The sequence below is a fragment of the Notothenia coriiceps genome, unplaced genomic scaffold (assembly GCF_000735185.1).
Source record: "Notothenia coriiceps isolate Sejong01 unplaced genomic scaffold, NC01 NC01_scaffold00004602, whole genome shotgun sequence".
Taxonomy (NCBI): domain Eukaryota; kingdom Metazoa; phylum Chordata; class Actinopteri; order Perciformes; family Nototheniidae; genus Notothenia; species Notothenia coriiceps.
This window is the reverse complement of record NW_011337303.1, coordinates 42,486-58,806: the sequence shown is the minus strand read 5'-3', so window position 1 is coordinate 58,806 and position 16,321 is coordinate 42,486. Positions and strand designations below refer to the sequence as shown.

Below are 16,321 nucleotides of genomic sequence, written 5' to 3'. Positions count from 1 at the left end.
TTTGTGGAAATCTCTCTAATTTGCATACCTACAAAATGAAGAACACAGGGGAAAAAACTGTCTGGTTCATGATTTCGAAACTGGGATGTCAGGCCTTGCTGGGTCAACCTTCATTGCACAAGTTGTCCCATTAGATCAGTATTTACAATAAGTTAAGAATGTTTGTATTGTGACGGGCCAATGTTTGCTCTTCGGTCAATGACGTCCGTTCTGTATTGCTCTACAAAAGGCCATGCAAATTGTTCTTTTAGTTATTTTATGCAACGTCAAATAGTATATTTGCACAACCTCAAATGTACACTGTGCTTAATTCAAGTTTTATCTGGATTTAAAAAGCAAACATTTGTGTGGATGTGGTTTGACATGTTGTTCAGAAGCCAAACATGAACCTATTGAAGTCTGGCTTCCCCCCTGGGTGCCAGCATGCATTTGTTTGGCCCCTGTCCCCCACACACCATGAGTCCGCCCCTAATTGATGTTTTGCTCATGTGACTTCTGCAGCTGACCAGTCCTTATAGAAACAATTAAGTGTGACATGATCAATGGTGTCACAAGTTGCTTTAAGGTCAAGAAGGAACAATATAGTCAGCAGCTTCTAAAATCCCGTCTGTCAACTGACCAAATAGTATTGCCAAAGAGAAATTAGGCAAGATATCACATAAGAACTTTCTCCATAATATCCAGAGCAACTTGAGGATAAGTCTAAAATGTTGTAAGACTGAATGTAAGGTCATGCATGACCTGTGAGCAGACATGTTGACACACTTCAAATGTCCATCCTGAAAGTGAAGTTCATGTCTCCAGAGGGGTGAAATGTTTATCTCGGAAGATATCAGGTCAAGACTTCACCGTGTGAGAAATCTCAGATTGCGTTATCTCCGGTCAGCTTTGCAAATGACATCAAACGCGGCATATGGCTGTGGAATGCATGTCGATATGCATGACAAGAAAAAGTGGTAGGTTTCCGCAAGATCTGCTGACATCGTATCCCATGCCTGACCAACGTGTTTAAGTGCGATGTCATGGAAAACCCTTTTTGAAAGAAAGGAAAAGTAGACACGAAAGATTTATGTGGGACTTTACCATCAACATCTACATTAGGTGAACCTTTAGTAACCTTTTTTTTGACGGTACAGTTTGGCTGTAAAAAACAGGTGGATGTGGGCCGCGTGTTGCCGTCAGATGGCCCCCATTCATTGGCTGTGGCTTGTTTGCTATAACCGATCGGAAGGGTGAAGAAGTTGGCGGGTCAACGCCTTCCAACGCCTTATCAGACTAAGTTAACAACTGCCCTTAAACACAACAAGAGATATCAATTTTACAGAACCCAAACAGTAAGGTGGGGTACTTGGAAATAAATCATAATACACACATTGAGTGACGGCTGTTCGACATGTCAATGCCAAACAACAAATCAAGGTCCATCAACGTCAGGCTGTACAGTATGTTGTAATCTAGGCTCGCCATTGTTTTGGCTGCTGGGAAAAGCCATGATGGACCCTCTTACGTGTGTATTTACCTGTAAGTCCTAAAGAATGTCAACCAAAGCAAAGGACAACAATTGGCTTATGTTAACTTGCGTAACAATGATTGACCTTCACTGTATGTTTCACCTTTGCTCATCTGGGAAAATACACAATTCTGGTAATGGATTTAAGAAAAATAGGGGGTGGTGTGTTATGTAATCTGTGTCATTGACCACTAGGATTTGCAGCAACATAAACACATGTTTCAAATTTATTGCGGCGCATTGAGTACAGTACATTATGTCCAGGTGGCAATCCACGTAAGTGTGTTATAAAATATCCTGCAAGTTCCTTGTGGGGCAATAAATGATCCGATCTAAAGAATGCCGTGTTTCTTTATGACTGAATGGATTATAGCCTTCCTCATTTACAACACACACAGGATTTTTTGGAATGAAAAGTCTTACTGGAACAATTGCAAAAACAAACTTCATAATGCAGATGATGTTTTCCCTGCAGTTGCATGTATGTTTAAGGAAACATTAAAGACATATTGTGATATTTGAAGCAACATAACATCTACAGGTCAGTACTGAAGTAGGGTTTGTAAATAAAGCAGTCGTGGAAGAAGTATACAGATTTTTTACTTCAGTAAATTAAGCCATTATACAATGTGCAAGTATTCTCTTGAAAGCTATGGAGTGGAATATAAAGACAATTATTTAGGTGTTTGAAAATATGCATGTGTTGTTATATACAGTTGCAAGAAAAAGTATGTGAACCCTTTGGAATTACCTGGATTTCTGCATAAGTTGGTCATAAAATGGAGGAAGCCACTGCTGTCCAGAAAAAACATTGCTGCACGTTTGAAGTTTGCAAAAGAGCACCTGGATGTTCCACGGCACTACTGGCAAAATATTCTGTGGACAGATGAAACCAAAGTTGAGTTGTTTGGAAGGAACACACAACGCTATGTGTGGAGAAAAAAAGGCACAGCACACCAACATCAAAACCTCATCCCAACTGTGAAGTATGGTGGAGGGAGCATCATGGTTTAGGGCTGCTTTGCTGCCTCAGGGCCTGGACAGATTGCCATCATCGACAGAAAAATGAATTCTCAAGTTTATCAAGACATTTTGCTGGAGAACTTAAGGCCATCTGTCCACCAATTGAAGCTCAACAGAAGATGGGTGATGCAACAGGACAACGACCCAAAGCACAGAAGTAAATCAACAACAGAATGGCTTCAACAGAAGAAAATAGGCCTTCTGGAGTGGCCCAGTCAGAGTCCTGACCTCAACCTCAAGAGAGCGATTCACACCAGACATCCCAAGAATATTGCTGAACTGAAACAGTTTTGTAAAGAGGAATGGTCCAAAATTCCTCCTGACCGTTGTGCAGGTCTGATATGCAACTATAGGAAACGTTTGGTTGAGGTTATTGCTGCCAAAGGAGGGTCAACCAGTTATTAAATCCAAGGGTTCACATACTTTTTCCACCCTGCACTGTGAATGTTTACATGGTGTGTTCAATAAAAACATAAAAACATATAATTGTTTGTGTGGTTTTAGCTTAAGCAGACTGTGTTTGTCTAGATGAAGACTTAGATGAAGATCAGAACACATTTTATGACCAATTTATGTAGAAATCCAGGTAGTTCCAAAGAGTTCACATACTTTTTCTTGCAACTGTATGTCATAAAATACGGTGAGAACAGAAGCTATTATTTCAAGGACACTTCGGAGACGTGATGTTCAAAACAAAACCTGGTATGGTAAACCGGGAGTGTTAATAAAATAATAAAAAGCTGATAGATCATTGCTGAATGGGTGTGGCAATCATTTCCTGTTGAGATTTATCACTATTATCTGTGCATGTTGAGATGTTTAATGTAAAGAAATATATTGGGAGAATGTCCATTTGTACATCGATTACTCACAGGAAACTCTGTTTTAATCGCATACCACGTTGAATGAAGAGTGAAAAACTGAGAAAAAGTCAAACGCTTGCTAAGGCCTGCTTCACAAAGTATTTAAAAAAGTAAATTATAGTAATAAATTGAATGTATATAGCGCTTCTCATCTGCCAAGACAAACCCCGAAGCGCTTAGGGATATTGTGAAGAAGTGAGCATGCAACTGGATAAATTAGACCTGGATTACATGCACTACTTGTATAAGAGTTCCTACAAAGAATTTCCTATAATAATTAAAGATAACAGTAAGTTATATAAAAGTGGACTATGTGGGTGAAGTGTTCCTTTAATCTTCAATATTGCATCCTATATTGTTCATTGCACCAGATGTATCTATCTGCAAAAAGACCTGAAATGTCAGACAAATGTAGCTAAGATTAAAGTACAATACTTCACAGTGAAAATTAAAATAGGTTGCATACAATACTTAATTAAGTTGCTCAAACTCGGTGACTAGAATTAAGATGTTTAAAAGTAAAAGTGTGTTGACACATCTCATACGTCAATGCATGAAAACAGTGACGGTGAAAACACAACATCACAAGGACACATAACTCATGTGATGTTCAAAAAGAAATGGTAGTCATGCTGAAAATGCACATTATATCCAGGAATGTACCTATAAAAAGCTGATTGATCATTGATGAATGTATGTTGCAATCATTTCCTGTTGACAATGGTTGTAGAGGATGCTGGGAACAATGAGGGCTTTTGAGAATAACAGACACATACATGTCGCCTTCTAAATTGCACTCTGTTTTGAAGGTGTGTGTCCCCAGCCAATGAGGATGCAGCATTCACATGCGTTACTTTGAGCAGCAGGGTGGGTAGAGGGGGGAGGGGGGGCTGTGCCTATAATAAACCCAGTGACTGCGCCTTTTCTCCACAGACAAGTGAGAAGAACTCGAGACTACAACAGGACTCCGAACCAGAAAAACTCAAAAGAATAACTTTTTATAAAACTGTTTTGTCTTTCATATTTTTTTACATTCTCAACAGCAGGGCTCTCTAAGTTTTTGCCGCTTTGGAATTTGATTTTCTGTGCTTAAAAAAAGTGCACATTTACAATTTTTTCTTCCCTCATCTGACACTTTTTCAATCTTCTGCAATGTTTCCAGAAACAAACAAAGGGTGAGTACACTTTTGTACAATTTACAGCATTTGGTTTTCAATGCTGCTGAACACATGGCCCCTTCATGGGGCTGTCGGCAAATATATATACCGGTTTGGAACGGGGCCAAAACAAATCAAACACGTGCTCTCTGGACAGCAACTGTTTGAAGAAGAAATCTTAATATTTGTCCTGAAGGAGTCCACAAAGTGTTGCTTTACACTTTTTATCACATTCGTTAGGCCAAAAATGATATCAATATCATTTGGTAGTGGTGTTCATAGTAGGTTCAGTATCAGAGTAATTTATTAATAGCACAGTCTCTTGAATCATGCTTGGGATTGTGTAGAAACAGCTTGTCATATGAAAGGTATTACACAAACTGTAGAATTAAAGGAATCAGTGATAGTTATCAAATAAGCAAGCAAAAAAAGATTGTGCGTGTCGCCAATTCATTGTATAAAAGGCGTGATACAGCCTGTGACTGCAGGAATGTGTGTGTGTGTGTGCATCTCTTCAAACACATCCTTATTAGTAGCCGTTCTTTGATCAGGCTTGCTGCCAAGAAAATCCGGTAATCTGATTATAATGATCACATCACATGATATTAAGCTCGGTGGAACAAAAGATGGTCTTTGCAGTCAAACTGACCTTAGAGTTTCTTTTTGTCTCATCCAGCTGGAGCTACGAGGACTGCAAGGCCACTGCTGATTGGCTGCTGGCCCAGACCGACGTGCGGCCCACGATTGCCATCGTGTGCGGCTCTGGGATGGGAGGGCTGGCTGACATGTTAAAGGACCAGGTGGTCTTCAACTACAAGGACATCCCCAACTTCCCACAAAGCACCGGTGAGTTCAGCTACAACAAACACCTCAGAAACAAATTGGTTCCCCATTTGGCTTTCAAACTAAGTGAATGTTTTGTTCTTCCTGCAGTGCACGGACATGCAGGCCGGCTGGTGTTCGGCACCTTGAAGGGGCGGCCATGCGTTTGCATGCAGGGGCGCTTCCACTTGTACGAGGGCTACCCAATCCAGAAGGTGTGTGTGCTGAAGAAAAGAATCCCATGAAACCTATAAAGATGCTGAAAGATCCTTCAAACCCAAGTCCCTTCTGGTTGTATAACATCCATGTGTGTGTTTCCAGATCACGCTGCCCATACGCATCTTCAAGCTGATCGGTGTGGAGACGGTGATGCTGACCAATGCAGCCGGAGGCCTCAATCAGGACTTTAAGGTTGGAGACATCATGATCATCAGAGACCACCTCAACATGCCGGGCTTCGCTGGCAACAACCCGCTGGCCGGACTCAACGACGAGAGGTAGGAAGTCCTGACGGCCTTTCCGACATTCAACAGTATCACCCTTTGGTCTTTGTCCGATTCTAAACCTTCCGTTTGTTCCTCTTCGCGCAGGTTTGGAGTGCGTTTCCCCTGCATGTCCGACGCCTACGACAGAGATCTGCAGCAGATGGCCATGGATGTGGGACAGGAACTCGGCTACGGAGACTTCCTGAAGGAGGGTGTCTACTGCGTGTTGGGCGGACCCTCATTCGAGACCATCGCCGAAGCCCGTATGCTGCACAAACTGGGCGCTGATGCTGTCGGTAAGAAGTGTTTCATGGATTATTACATGGATTTTTTTGCCACTAAAACTGAATTTTCTATAGTTAAAGTACATGGGCAGCTTTAAGTGCTTTTAAAGCTGTGGAAACGGTAGCCATTTAAAATTATTTTTTCCGATATGGAGAAATCAAAACTATAAAGCCTAGTTAAGTAAAGCTAGCTATAATATTTCTTCTTCTGCGGATAAAAGCAAGACATCACATAACATAGCATGGTTTCTATGTAGTTAAAACATGTTATACTTATCTGTCCTCTCCAGGCATGAGCACAGCCCCTGAGGTGATCGTCGCGCGTCACTGCGGCATGCGCGTCTTCGCCCTCTCGCTGATCACCAACAAGGCAGTGATGGACTACGACAGCGAAGAGAAGGCCAACCACGAGGATGTCCTCCAGACGGGCAAGCAGCGAGCGGAGCAGCTGGAGCGGCTGGTTTCCACCATGGTGACAAAGATCGAGCACAACAACAACTACGCCTAAGAGACGCCGTGCCAGACAGACGCTAGATTTGAACCTTTCACTGAGACTGAAGGGGACTTAAAGTGGTTGATATTTAATGCTATGGTGCCAAATATCCAACTTAGTTAAATATTTAGGTGAGCAGTGAGGCTGTTTTTAGTCTTAGGTCAAAAGAAGATAATATTGTCCTTTGGAGAACCTTACTTACATATCAACAGAAATACAAAACACACAAACAGCCTTTGTTTTCATGCCTGAACAGACGTCTTACATTCCTCTATCGAGCAGCTCCAGAGGAAATGTTTATTTTTATCATTTTGAGAGTTATTTGTTTTAACTTAAAAAATGTGATCAGTTTGTGTAAATGTCTGCAATTTAACTTAACAATGAGCTCAAAAATCTGTTATTTTGATGTTGTTGAAATGTGTTCATTAGTGGACTTATAGTATTTTAAGGTGTTTGTTTTTTCATATGAATGTTGTTACTAAAAAGGTACTATTTATTACTAAATTGAGTTTGCCTGTGTCGTTCTTTGGGGTGCAGAGGAAAACGTATTTTCTTTGATTAACACATCACACAATAAACTGAAAAAACTGAAAACCGCTGACTTTTATTAAGTGTTTTATGTCAACAAATCTCACGTAACTGTATTAGGTTAGTTGAAAGCAATAACATATAAATATTATGTTCAACTTAATAGTATTGCTTTCAACTAACCTAATACAGCCTAACCTAATTTGTTGACATAAAACATTTCATTAAAATCAACAATTCAGTTTTTTCAATGTACGAATTCAATAACATAACTCAGACTTAATATATGAAAAAAGAATGGATATCGAACCAGAGACTCGTAAAATCCCATTTATTTGCAAAGTGTGTATTGAAGTTTTACAGAGACGCTACACAGTAAGCCAATGTATTGCATGATGCTTGGGTCCAAAAGGGCCCAGAATGTTGCCAGTGTAAACGTTAGGTAATGTTACATAAGCATTACGCTGCAAAAACTGAAGACAGGAATGCTGGCATTGTCGGAGTATTAAACAAATGTAAGCGTTTGGTTGTCACTTTTTGATTAAATGTTTCAAATTCTTCGACTTAAAAAAGCACTGAAATATTTGGCAGAACAAACTATTTTGGTATTTGAAACCACTTGATAAGATGGTAAAAACAATACAAGCCTTCATATAAAACACTTGCTCCCATTAAACAGAAACTAGGCAGGCAGACAATATATGACATTCCACACTGCATGCATACAACATCTCCACGCATCTTGCATAATAGTTTACCTTCACCCAAAGTATTCACGTGTTCCCGTTAAAGGCAAAATTAAACAATGACGACATCCCTTTTGAAACCACTAAAACATCCATTTCCAACAATGATATAAAAGATTTTGTTGTCATATTTTGCAAAAACAGTCAGTAAAAAGTGCCATGCATAATTATGCCTTAAAGCTAAACAGGATTATTTTTAAAGAAATATAACTTGACACATTCTCTATGACACAGCACACTGACATTGTCTCCGCGCTACAGGGCCCAGTGAAGCTTCATGAGAGGACTCGTGATGCTGAGGTGAAAGCTAAAGTTTGGCAGAAGATGTAAACGAAAGTGGCTCGCTGGCGACATCGCTACGGAGGCAGAGTAGAGATACATACTCTGCGCATTCATATGTTGGCTGGAGAACAAGCTAGCGCACTTAGCAGCTCTTCACATCGGGCACAAAGATTGTGAAAACTCGAATTGTTTTTCTAAAAAATGTAAATCTGAGAGGAGTCCTTTGCAGATTATCCTCAGGGACATTAACTAAAATGATAAAATGGACTTTTATTAATCCCTCGTGGCGAAATAGTTTCTCTGCATTTGACCCATCCTAGTGTTAGGAGCAGTGCTGCCATTTTGAACGGCGCCCGGGGAGCAGTGTAGGGAACGGTGCCTTGCTCAGCGACACCTCGGTAGCACTTGCTCTTGCCGGGACTTGAATTGGTGACCTTCCAGTTGCCAAGCCAACTCCCTATGGACTTCGCCACCACCGCCCTAACTCTTTGTGGACTGGCCACTGGATTGTTTTCACTTCAATACATTGATTTAATCAGAAATCTGTATTATAGGTATTCAATTTCCTCTTCTGCCACTCTAAAGTATCCCTTGCTTATAATGTGTAAATCATGTTTAAGTAATTGTTGATTGCTCATTTTAGATATAAAAACTGTTAAAATCGAAACCACGAATCGACAAAAAATATCCCATTTATTGTACATACAAAAAAAGTGCAAAAATAATCATTTTGGTTGAGTTTCAGGGCTGTGTGGAGAGAAAACCAATGTGTTACTTTTCAACCTCCTTGGCTTCATTTCCTACATGAATTTGGATTATCTGGATTATTTGGATTATAACCAAACCAGACATTTTAATGGGAATATAACATTTTAAAGATAAGGGTGTAACTTTTAACAAAATACATTGTTATATTATGTTTTATTTCTAGACAAAAAATCTATCCAAACTATAATTAGGGATATTTTTTCTCCACCTACTGAAATTAAACCAATATTTTTATTTCTGCCTCCAATAAAATGTTTGTATAGTTAAAAAATAGTTTAAAATGTTCCCGCCTGCAGTCAGTGTGACCGCAATGTTGACCACCAGGCTACAAGAACTGAGTGTCCCTCCGTTGGCAAAGCAGATGGCAAATAAAGGTTTGGCACATTTCCAATGTAGGCACTGTAAAGATTGATTTACAGTCTTTTAGCATCAGAGCGCCACGACAGCAAGAGGAAGAACTGGTGGAGAAAAGGCACTTCTGAAACCACACATACTGGGCCTGGAGCTGCGGGATGCGGGAACATTTACAGAAGAGTCCTCTCGTCTCTAGGCAAACATGGTCAGGGTAATCCACTGCAGAGAACACAGAGAGCGTGTGAATTAGGGGATGCTAATTGTAAGCTATTCACAGAGTAGATTTCCAACACAAGCTTGAAAAACTAAGACATTGTTTGTGTGGTGTTTATGTTCACGTGTGTGGCCGTACCTGCGTGAAGTTGAGGGACATCATACCATCTTTATCCGTGTCCATGGTCTGAAAGGTTTCTGCAGACAGAAACAAAGAGAAAACACTTATTTAACTATCACCAACTTACTATTATTATACTCTTTTTTAAGTGCAACACAAGCATTTGTATTTCTTTTTTATGTTATACGTTGTTTTGTTTTTTACCCAGAGACATGTACAGTATGTTGTTTATTTTTTTAATTACGGACATTAATTAGCAATAGGCTACAATAGCATACATGTATGTATTAGTTTGAGCCATACAAGCGCCACCAATAACAGTAAGGTAGACCCAAAAATCGTAATATTTTAATATACGGTAACTATAAGTTAGGCGTTAATTTATTTTGTTAACGTTAGCTATCTATGCTAATGTTGTTAGCAACGTTGGCACTTAACGTGAACGTCAGTTGTTGATAGCATAGATAGCTAACATTAAACCTAATAAATAAATAATAATAATAATAATAAATAAAAACCTAATACTTTTATTTGTGCATTCAAAGTTATTTCAAATTAAAGTAGCATTGTTAACCCTGGAGGTTCAATTACAAATGCTATCGTTATCTTGGTTTGACTTTTTGTGGTAAATTGAGGTAAAATGTGTCTTTAATGACATTGAGGAGGTGCAGTCATGGGACTCACTGAACATGGTCTCCAGTCGGACCAGACAGGTGACAAAGTTGTCAAAGTCCACCGCCATGTCGGCCTCTGTGTAGCGCAGGATGATCAGCTGGAACAGTTGGTTGGTCAGCTTAAAACCTAAAGAAGAAAACCCAAACAGAAAAAATTAGGCCATGTTTTACCGAACAATCAAAAGCATCAGAAAAAGATGAAGATCCAGAGGGGAACACGTAAACCCTGTGAAGAAGAGTGAAAATTGCTTCTGACTTTTGTGTTACTACTTATTTTTTCTTGTATTTAAATGAAAAGGAACAGTACCTGCAGATTCAAGAGCCATCCTCATCTCATAGGAACTCATGGTTCCTGATTTGTCCAGGTCAAACTGCCTGAAGATGGTCTGGCAGGGAAACAGAAAATGGAGAATGGAAAAAAACTAGTATTTCGGCACGCCGACAGGAAGAACATGAGAAAAGATTGGTCGACTGATCGGTTGTCAAAACAAACAACAGGCTGACGCAGGTACCATGGAGCAGAATAAATATTATTGAGTCTGTTCTGGGTTAGGACGTTTTTCCTTGTACGATGTGAGGGTCTAAGGTCAGAGGGTGTTGTTTTCTCATACTGATATTCTGCACAAACTGTCCTGTCGTATTTACTGTATAGTGTCCTTACTGTAAGGTAATTATTATATGTACAGCACTTTGGCTCGACCAAAAATCGTTTTAAAAATGTGCTATATAAATAAAACGTGACTTGAATTGATTTGATTTAAATCTCACCAGGTATCGCTTAATCTTTTCCCAGAGGACATGGAACTCTGTCAGGCCGAGCTTCCCACTGCCATCCGTCTGAGCACAGGAGTTAAGGAACAACCAGTACGAGAAAAAGATAAACTTCATATTATTTAAAATAGCACCCAATTTTAAGGGAAAGTCTATAGGAGTACATGAAACAACAAGACGAAAGAAGAAGAAAAGTGTATTGAATTATTTCAAACTGTCCATCACAGGTCCAACAATGGGACTGCAATGCTAAACTTGGGGAGTACCTTTGTTTAATGAAGCATTTTTTTCTGAACCTTTAATATTAAAGTTATATTAATGCTGATTTTTTGATGCCATTTCAAGGATACGTCCATTAGGTTTATCATACTGCGACAAGCCTCTTTCGTGAAGCCGTCTGTCTTCAGGTCTTTATCTGTTTGCATCAGAAAGTCAAACAAAAAGAGAGAAGAATATCAAATATAACACGCTATAATTCCATATTATCAGATGCCAGCTTGTATTTCCAGAGTGATTGCAGCAGTTACTAACGTTTGCCGATGATCCTGTTCAATATGGTTTGCAGCTCTTTGAGGCTGATCTCCATATCCTGTTGAAATAAAGACAGTCAAATAATTGAAATATAACTAAAAGCTTTACCCTGAAACATTTGTCAAAGCGTTCTTACCGGCCCTGCCAGCTGTCTGAAGAGATTCTTGAAGCTGGCATCGATTTGGCTCTCGTCCAGCTCGATCTGAAACACAAACACAAACATTTCAGTACACTTTGGTTCCTCTCCACACAGTTTTAGCAATTATGTTAAGTTATTAAATCTTCTCACCTCTGTTGGAAGCTCAGCTATTACTTGATCATCAAGCTCCCTGACATGGAAAGCAGAAACATTTAGAGTTACTTAGATGCTTATCTTAATACTATTTTTTTTTTACTTTGCTAAGGAGATGTTTTCAGCTTCATTTGTCTGTTTGGCCCAAACAGACAACTGGCCCAATGTTCTTGTAACTTGGTGAAAAGGTGTAGCATGGAGCCAATTGGAATAACGGAGGGAAAACAGACTTTCCAACTCGAGAAATGTGACCACCAGAGGAGCACTTGAACGCACCATTGGCCTTGGGGCAGGTCTCCGCTCTCCAAGTGCCATTCTATTGTAAAAGCTGTTTCTTTCTCTGTTTCCATGTTGTTTTTAGCTTCATATGTATTATATTCATTACATTTACTAAAGATAACACTTAATACAATTGACAGTACACTTAACCTGGAATAATCTTGTAGAATTAAAGAATAGCTGCTTATTTTCTCATTATAAATCTCATCTCATGCCCAAAGCATCCTCTCTGCCTCCTCCCACTCTGTCACAGCCACTCACTCGGAGTCTGCGGGCTTCTCAGAGAAAACTCTGAGGCAAAAGTCGGCCTCTTTGTGCGGCTCGAAGGTGGAAGGGACGATGATGTACTCCCCGGCCGGCAGACTCAACCGCGAGCTGACCTCCCTCAGGTTGATGAAGAGCTCTGAGCGGGCGCTGGAGCCGTGGGTGAGGAAAAAGTCTCGCTTCAAGTGGACGCCTGAGCTGCCCTTAAACTGAGAGGGGAGGGAAATAGCATGCCTTCAATAAAGACTATAAAATCAAAAGATGACATTTTTTTGAAAAGAGGTGAAACTCATACCTCTTTTGGAATCTGTAAAGAATGGAGAAAGGGGGATAATTACTATAATGGACGATATCATGAACTACAAAATACATGAGAAAAGCTACAAAATAGAGATTCTCTGGCTAAACTGAAATAAAGAACAAAGTTTGAATCCTGAAACGTGATATTGTAACATCTGTTATAAAGATAGCTTTTAAGTGTTTAACAGTGTCTTCATTTAACTTTTTTCTGCTTCCTTTGTTTTCAAAACAGGCATTATGTTAATGTTCTCCAAGGGGAAATGCTCAAAAATGACCATTTGTTGGTTTTACGATGACGTTTTTAGCTTGTCAGGCTTCACATTACCTCGTAGAGGGCAAACCCGATGGTCTCCATGTCTTTGCCCTCCCGCCTCTTCTTCCTCCGGTCCTTCTGCATGAGGCCGACCAGGAAGCTGCAATCTGATTGGCCGGGAGTGTCGGGATGATGCAGAGCAATCTTGAACTGAGGGTTGAGCCAAAAGGTTGCTGGGAAGAAGGAGTTGGGAAAGTCAGATTGCAAAACATTTGTTAGTATTTTTGTTTTTTTTATCCACCAAAATTCCTATGCATATTCAGTGTCTCTGAAACAGAATATAACGCCACCATATGATCCTAAAACTGAAAAAGAAAATTAAACTGGATCGTGTTTTGGGACAGATCTTCTATCATATATCATCCTTCCATTTCGTTGTTTATTTCTACTTCCGGTTCCTTCCTCCCATCCATTTTCTAGCTCACACTTCCTACCTGGGAAGTTCCTGCAGCCTCCGGCCGTGCTGCCCCTCCTCCACTCGCCCTGATACAGAGACGAGCTCCATTTCTTCGGCTGGCTGTTCTGCAGGGCATCAGCCGTCAGGTTGCAGAGCTCCAGACGATTGAACTCGTGCAGGAAGTCACTGAAGGACATCCTGACAGACGTACACAAACATACTGTTAGGACAGGGTAGTTTTTCCATCACAAAGTCAAAGAGTCTAAGCTTGTCTCAGCACAGACGAAAACACTGACATTTCAACATATACTGTTTTCTGCATCAATTTATCAAACCGACAAAGGGAAACAGATGTGAAACAACAATAACACACAACTGTAGGCCCTGAATTCAAGTGTGGTTTGATAATGTGTGTTTTTCCAACTGATGGTAATAGGCACTCACCAGAATTCACCGTCCTCACTGCGGTTTTGTAGCCGACTTCTGACAGAGCGATCCACACTGTCCCATTCTCTGGAGCTTTGGATTTCACAAAGTTAAAAGAGAACTGTTCATGAATTGTATAACTAAGGCTGCACTTTTCCTCATTGGTACTGTAGATCCAAACATTATTTAGAAAAGAAACAAATGCTACCGAACGTGGTGTTGTTTCTTCAAATGTTATTCAACAGGTGAAGTTTCACATTATTTTGAGTATGTGAAGTGTTCAAAATGTGACATATTGGTAGCCAGGGGGGAAATTGGGTAGAATGCTTTTCTTACTCCAGGGATATAACTAACACCAGTGGGATTTTGGAGAGATTAGGAACATCCTGGCCAAAATTACAGGTGCAAATTCGGCAGCCATAACACCAGCTCTGCCAGATTTAGAAGACCCTCCTTCAAAGTGTTTTGAGTAAAACACTTTTGTTTGCTTAAACTAGAGGGAAAACTAACACCAGTGTGATTTTGGTGAGATTAGGGCAGATTCAGAAGCCCCCCTTTGGTATATGTAATACATATGATTTAATCCAAACCATTTCTCCCCTCGGTCTGACTTTTCTTCTAAATCCTGAGGGCAGATGAGAAGCCAAGTGAGCAGAATTATTTGGGAGGCAATCTTAAAAGAGACAGGCACTGAAACGGAGCGTCTCGGAGCGAAGACAGGTATATTCAAACAGACAATATTAGAAAAAAATGTGTTTTCATTAGAAACCCTCATTTTAGCATGAAACTGAAAATGACCATGATATATCCTCTTTAACTGCCTTATCAAGATATAAGAGATTTAATCAGAGGGAAAACATTCTGCCAACATTTAAGACCTTCACACTTCATTTAAAGGCTAAATTGGATGTAGTTAGTGTAAAAATCATCGTACTTGTCGCTCCACGCTCCGGTCCACTCCACTTCCCCCCAGGGGTTCCTGATGCGAACCAACTTGGTCTTATTTCCTCTGTAAACGACCTGAGGGCACAAAGACATTTACACTTCGTCACTACTTAGGTCATCTGGGGTGAGTGCGTATCACAAACGCCCTGCACACGTCTTTCTGTGTATCTACTGTCGGCAACTCTGAAATTAAATGTCACAGTTTAACAAACCCTAACAAATGGAGCTATCCTCTTTGAAATAAATTAACTTCAGTTACAGAACGTAATGATACTGATTATAAAAAGACCTATGATGCATTTATCATGTGGCAATGTCATAAGAGATGCAACGTTGAACATGACAGAGAATATTTGAGAATTATTATTATTTAGTATTATTATTTTTACTTTGTTATAATTATTATTTTGAGTGAGAAAAAAAAAGAATATATTATTATTATTGTTGTATGTTTTGTTTCTGACACGTTCAATAAATTGACTAAAAAAAATTTAAAAAACTTTACTAAGGGGAATGTTGCCGAGCAACGAACCCATGATACATTTAGGGTTTCAATCTATGATTTTATAAGTAAAAATGCAGTTTTCAAAGTTAACTTTACTGAATAAACTCCAGTGCATTCCTGAAATCAAGCAGTTTTGATAGCCAAAATCGGCAAAAGTAATATTTCCTTATATATGACCTACTGATAAATGGTTAAATCCTTTCAATACGTTGCGTGAAAAACATCCTTAAAGGTTTTTCAAGCAGTAAGTCAATGTGTGTTATAAGGAAGAACATTTGCTAAGAAAGAATACATTGAATTACAAGTAAATAGTCCCAACGTTCTTTCCTCACTCTTTCCAGTTCTGACATTTTGGATCTTGGCCATTGCAAAAGTCACCATGCTGCCATTTTGGCTGAGGAATTGGATTTGACTGTGAACCGCTCACCTCGTCCACACCGGTCACAGAGTAGGCGTGTCCCTTCACCAGCTTCTTGAACGTCACAGCCTCCTTGTCCACAGAGCTTGTGATCTGAGGAGAAACAGCGCGGTCAGTGACGTCTATAAAGTGATTTACAGTCAGGAGGAACTGCACACTGCTGCTCCACATGTGACTAGTTAGAGACATTCAACTCATTATCGAGGTCAACAAACTTTTGCTTTTCTGATTTTCGTGTGGACATTTATTTAGTGGATATGTTTTTCAGTTAAGTAAGTGCCATGCAGACACATCGCAGATCTTCTTAAGCAAACAAAGACAATGCAGACAATAACAGTGTTGAATAAATGAGTGTTTAAACTCATTTTTAAATGCTAAAAATATATATTGGTATATATGGATCCCACATTTTTGGAGATTACTAAATGGGAGTCATTACATATTTTTTCTTCAATATTTACAATTTTAAATGTGTAGAAAATGCAAACTATAAATGTAAAAGTTGCAGTTCAGAACCTAAACTTTGTATTTTAAGCATTTATCCAGAAGACTGTTCG

The 16,321-nt window shown here is 39.6% G+C and overlaps 2 protein-coding genes across 2 annotated transcripts; one reads left to right on the top strand and one right to left on the bottom strand.

The window, feature by feature from the left end:
• Window positions 1–4,327: 4,327 nt before the first annotated feature.
• LOC104942482 (purine nucleoside phosphorylase) lies at window positions 4,328–7,141 on the top strand. The gene is made up of 6 exons (XM_010767712.1): window positions 4,328–4,571; window positions 5,230–5,399; window positions 5,487–5,590; window positions 5,697–5,872; window positions 5,966–6,156; window positions 6,435–7,141. Exons 1-6 carry the CDS (start codon window positions 4,549–4,551, stop codon window positions 6,650–6,652), a joined length of 882 nt encoding a protein of 293 aa, XP_010766014.1. The 5' UTR covers window positions 4,328–4,548; the 3' UTR covers window positions 6,653–7,141.
• A 1,569-nt stretch (window positions 7,142–8,710) lies between these two features.
• On the bottom strand, window positions 8,711–15,950 carry LOC104942481 (calpain-1 catalytic subunit-like). Its single transcript, XM_010767711.1, has 16 exons — window positions 15,774–15,950; window positions 14,831–14,916; window positions 13,915–13,989; window positions 13,508–13,668; window positions 13,086–13,246; window positions 12,756–12,767; window positions 12,458–12,669; window positions 11,915–11,954; window positions 11,762–11,827; window positions 11,626–11,683; window positions 11,445–11,509; window positions 11,092–11,160; window positions 10,631–10,709; window positions 10,334–10,450; window positions 9,668–9,726; window positions 8,711–9,534 (listed from the first exon to the last, which is right to left on the bottom strand). The coding sequence occupies exons 1-16, from the start codon at window positions 15,933–15,935 to the stop codon at window positions 9,508–9,510; spliced, it is 1,449 nt and encodes a 482-aa protein (XP_010766013.1). The 5' UTR covers window positions 15,936–15,950; the 3' UTR covers window positions 8,711–9,507.
• Between the last annotated feature and the right edge of the window lie 371 nt (window positions 15,951–16,321).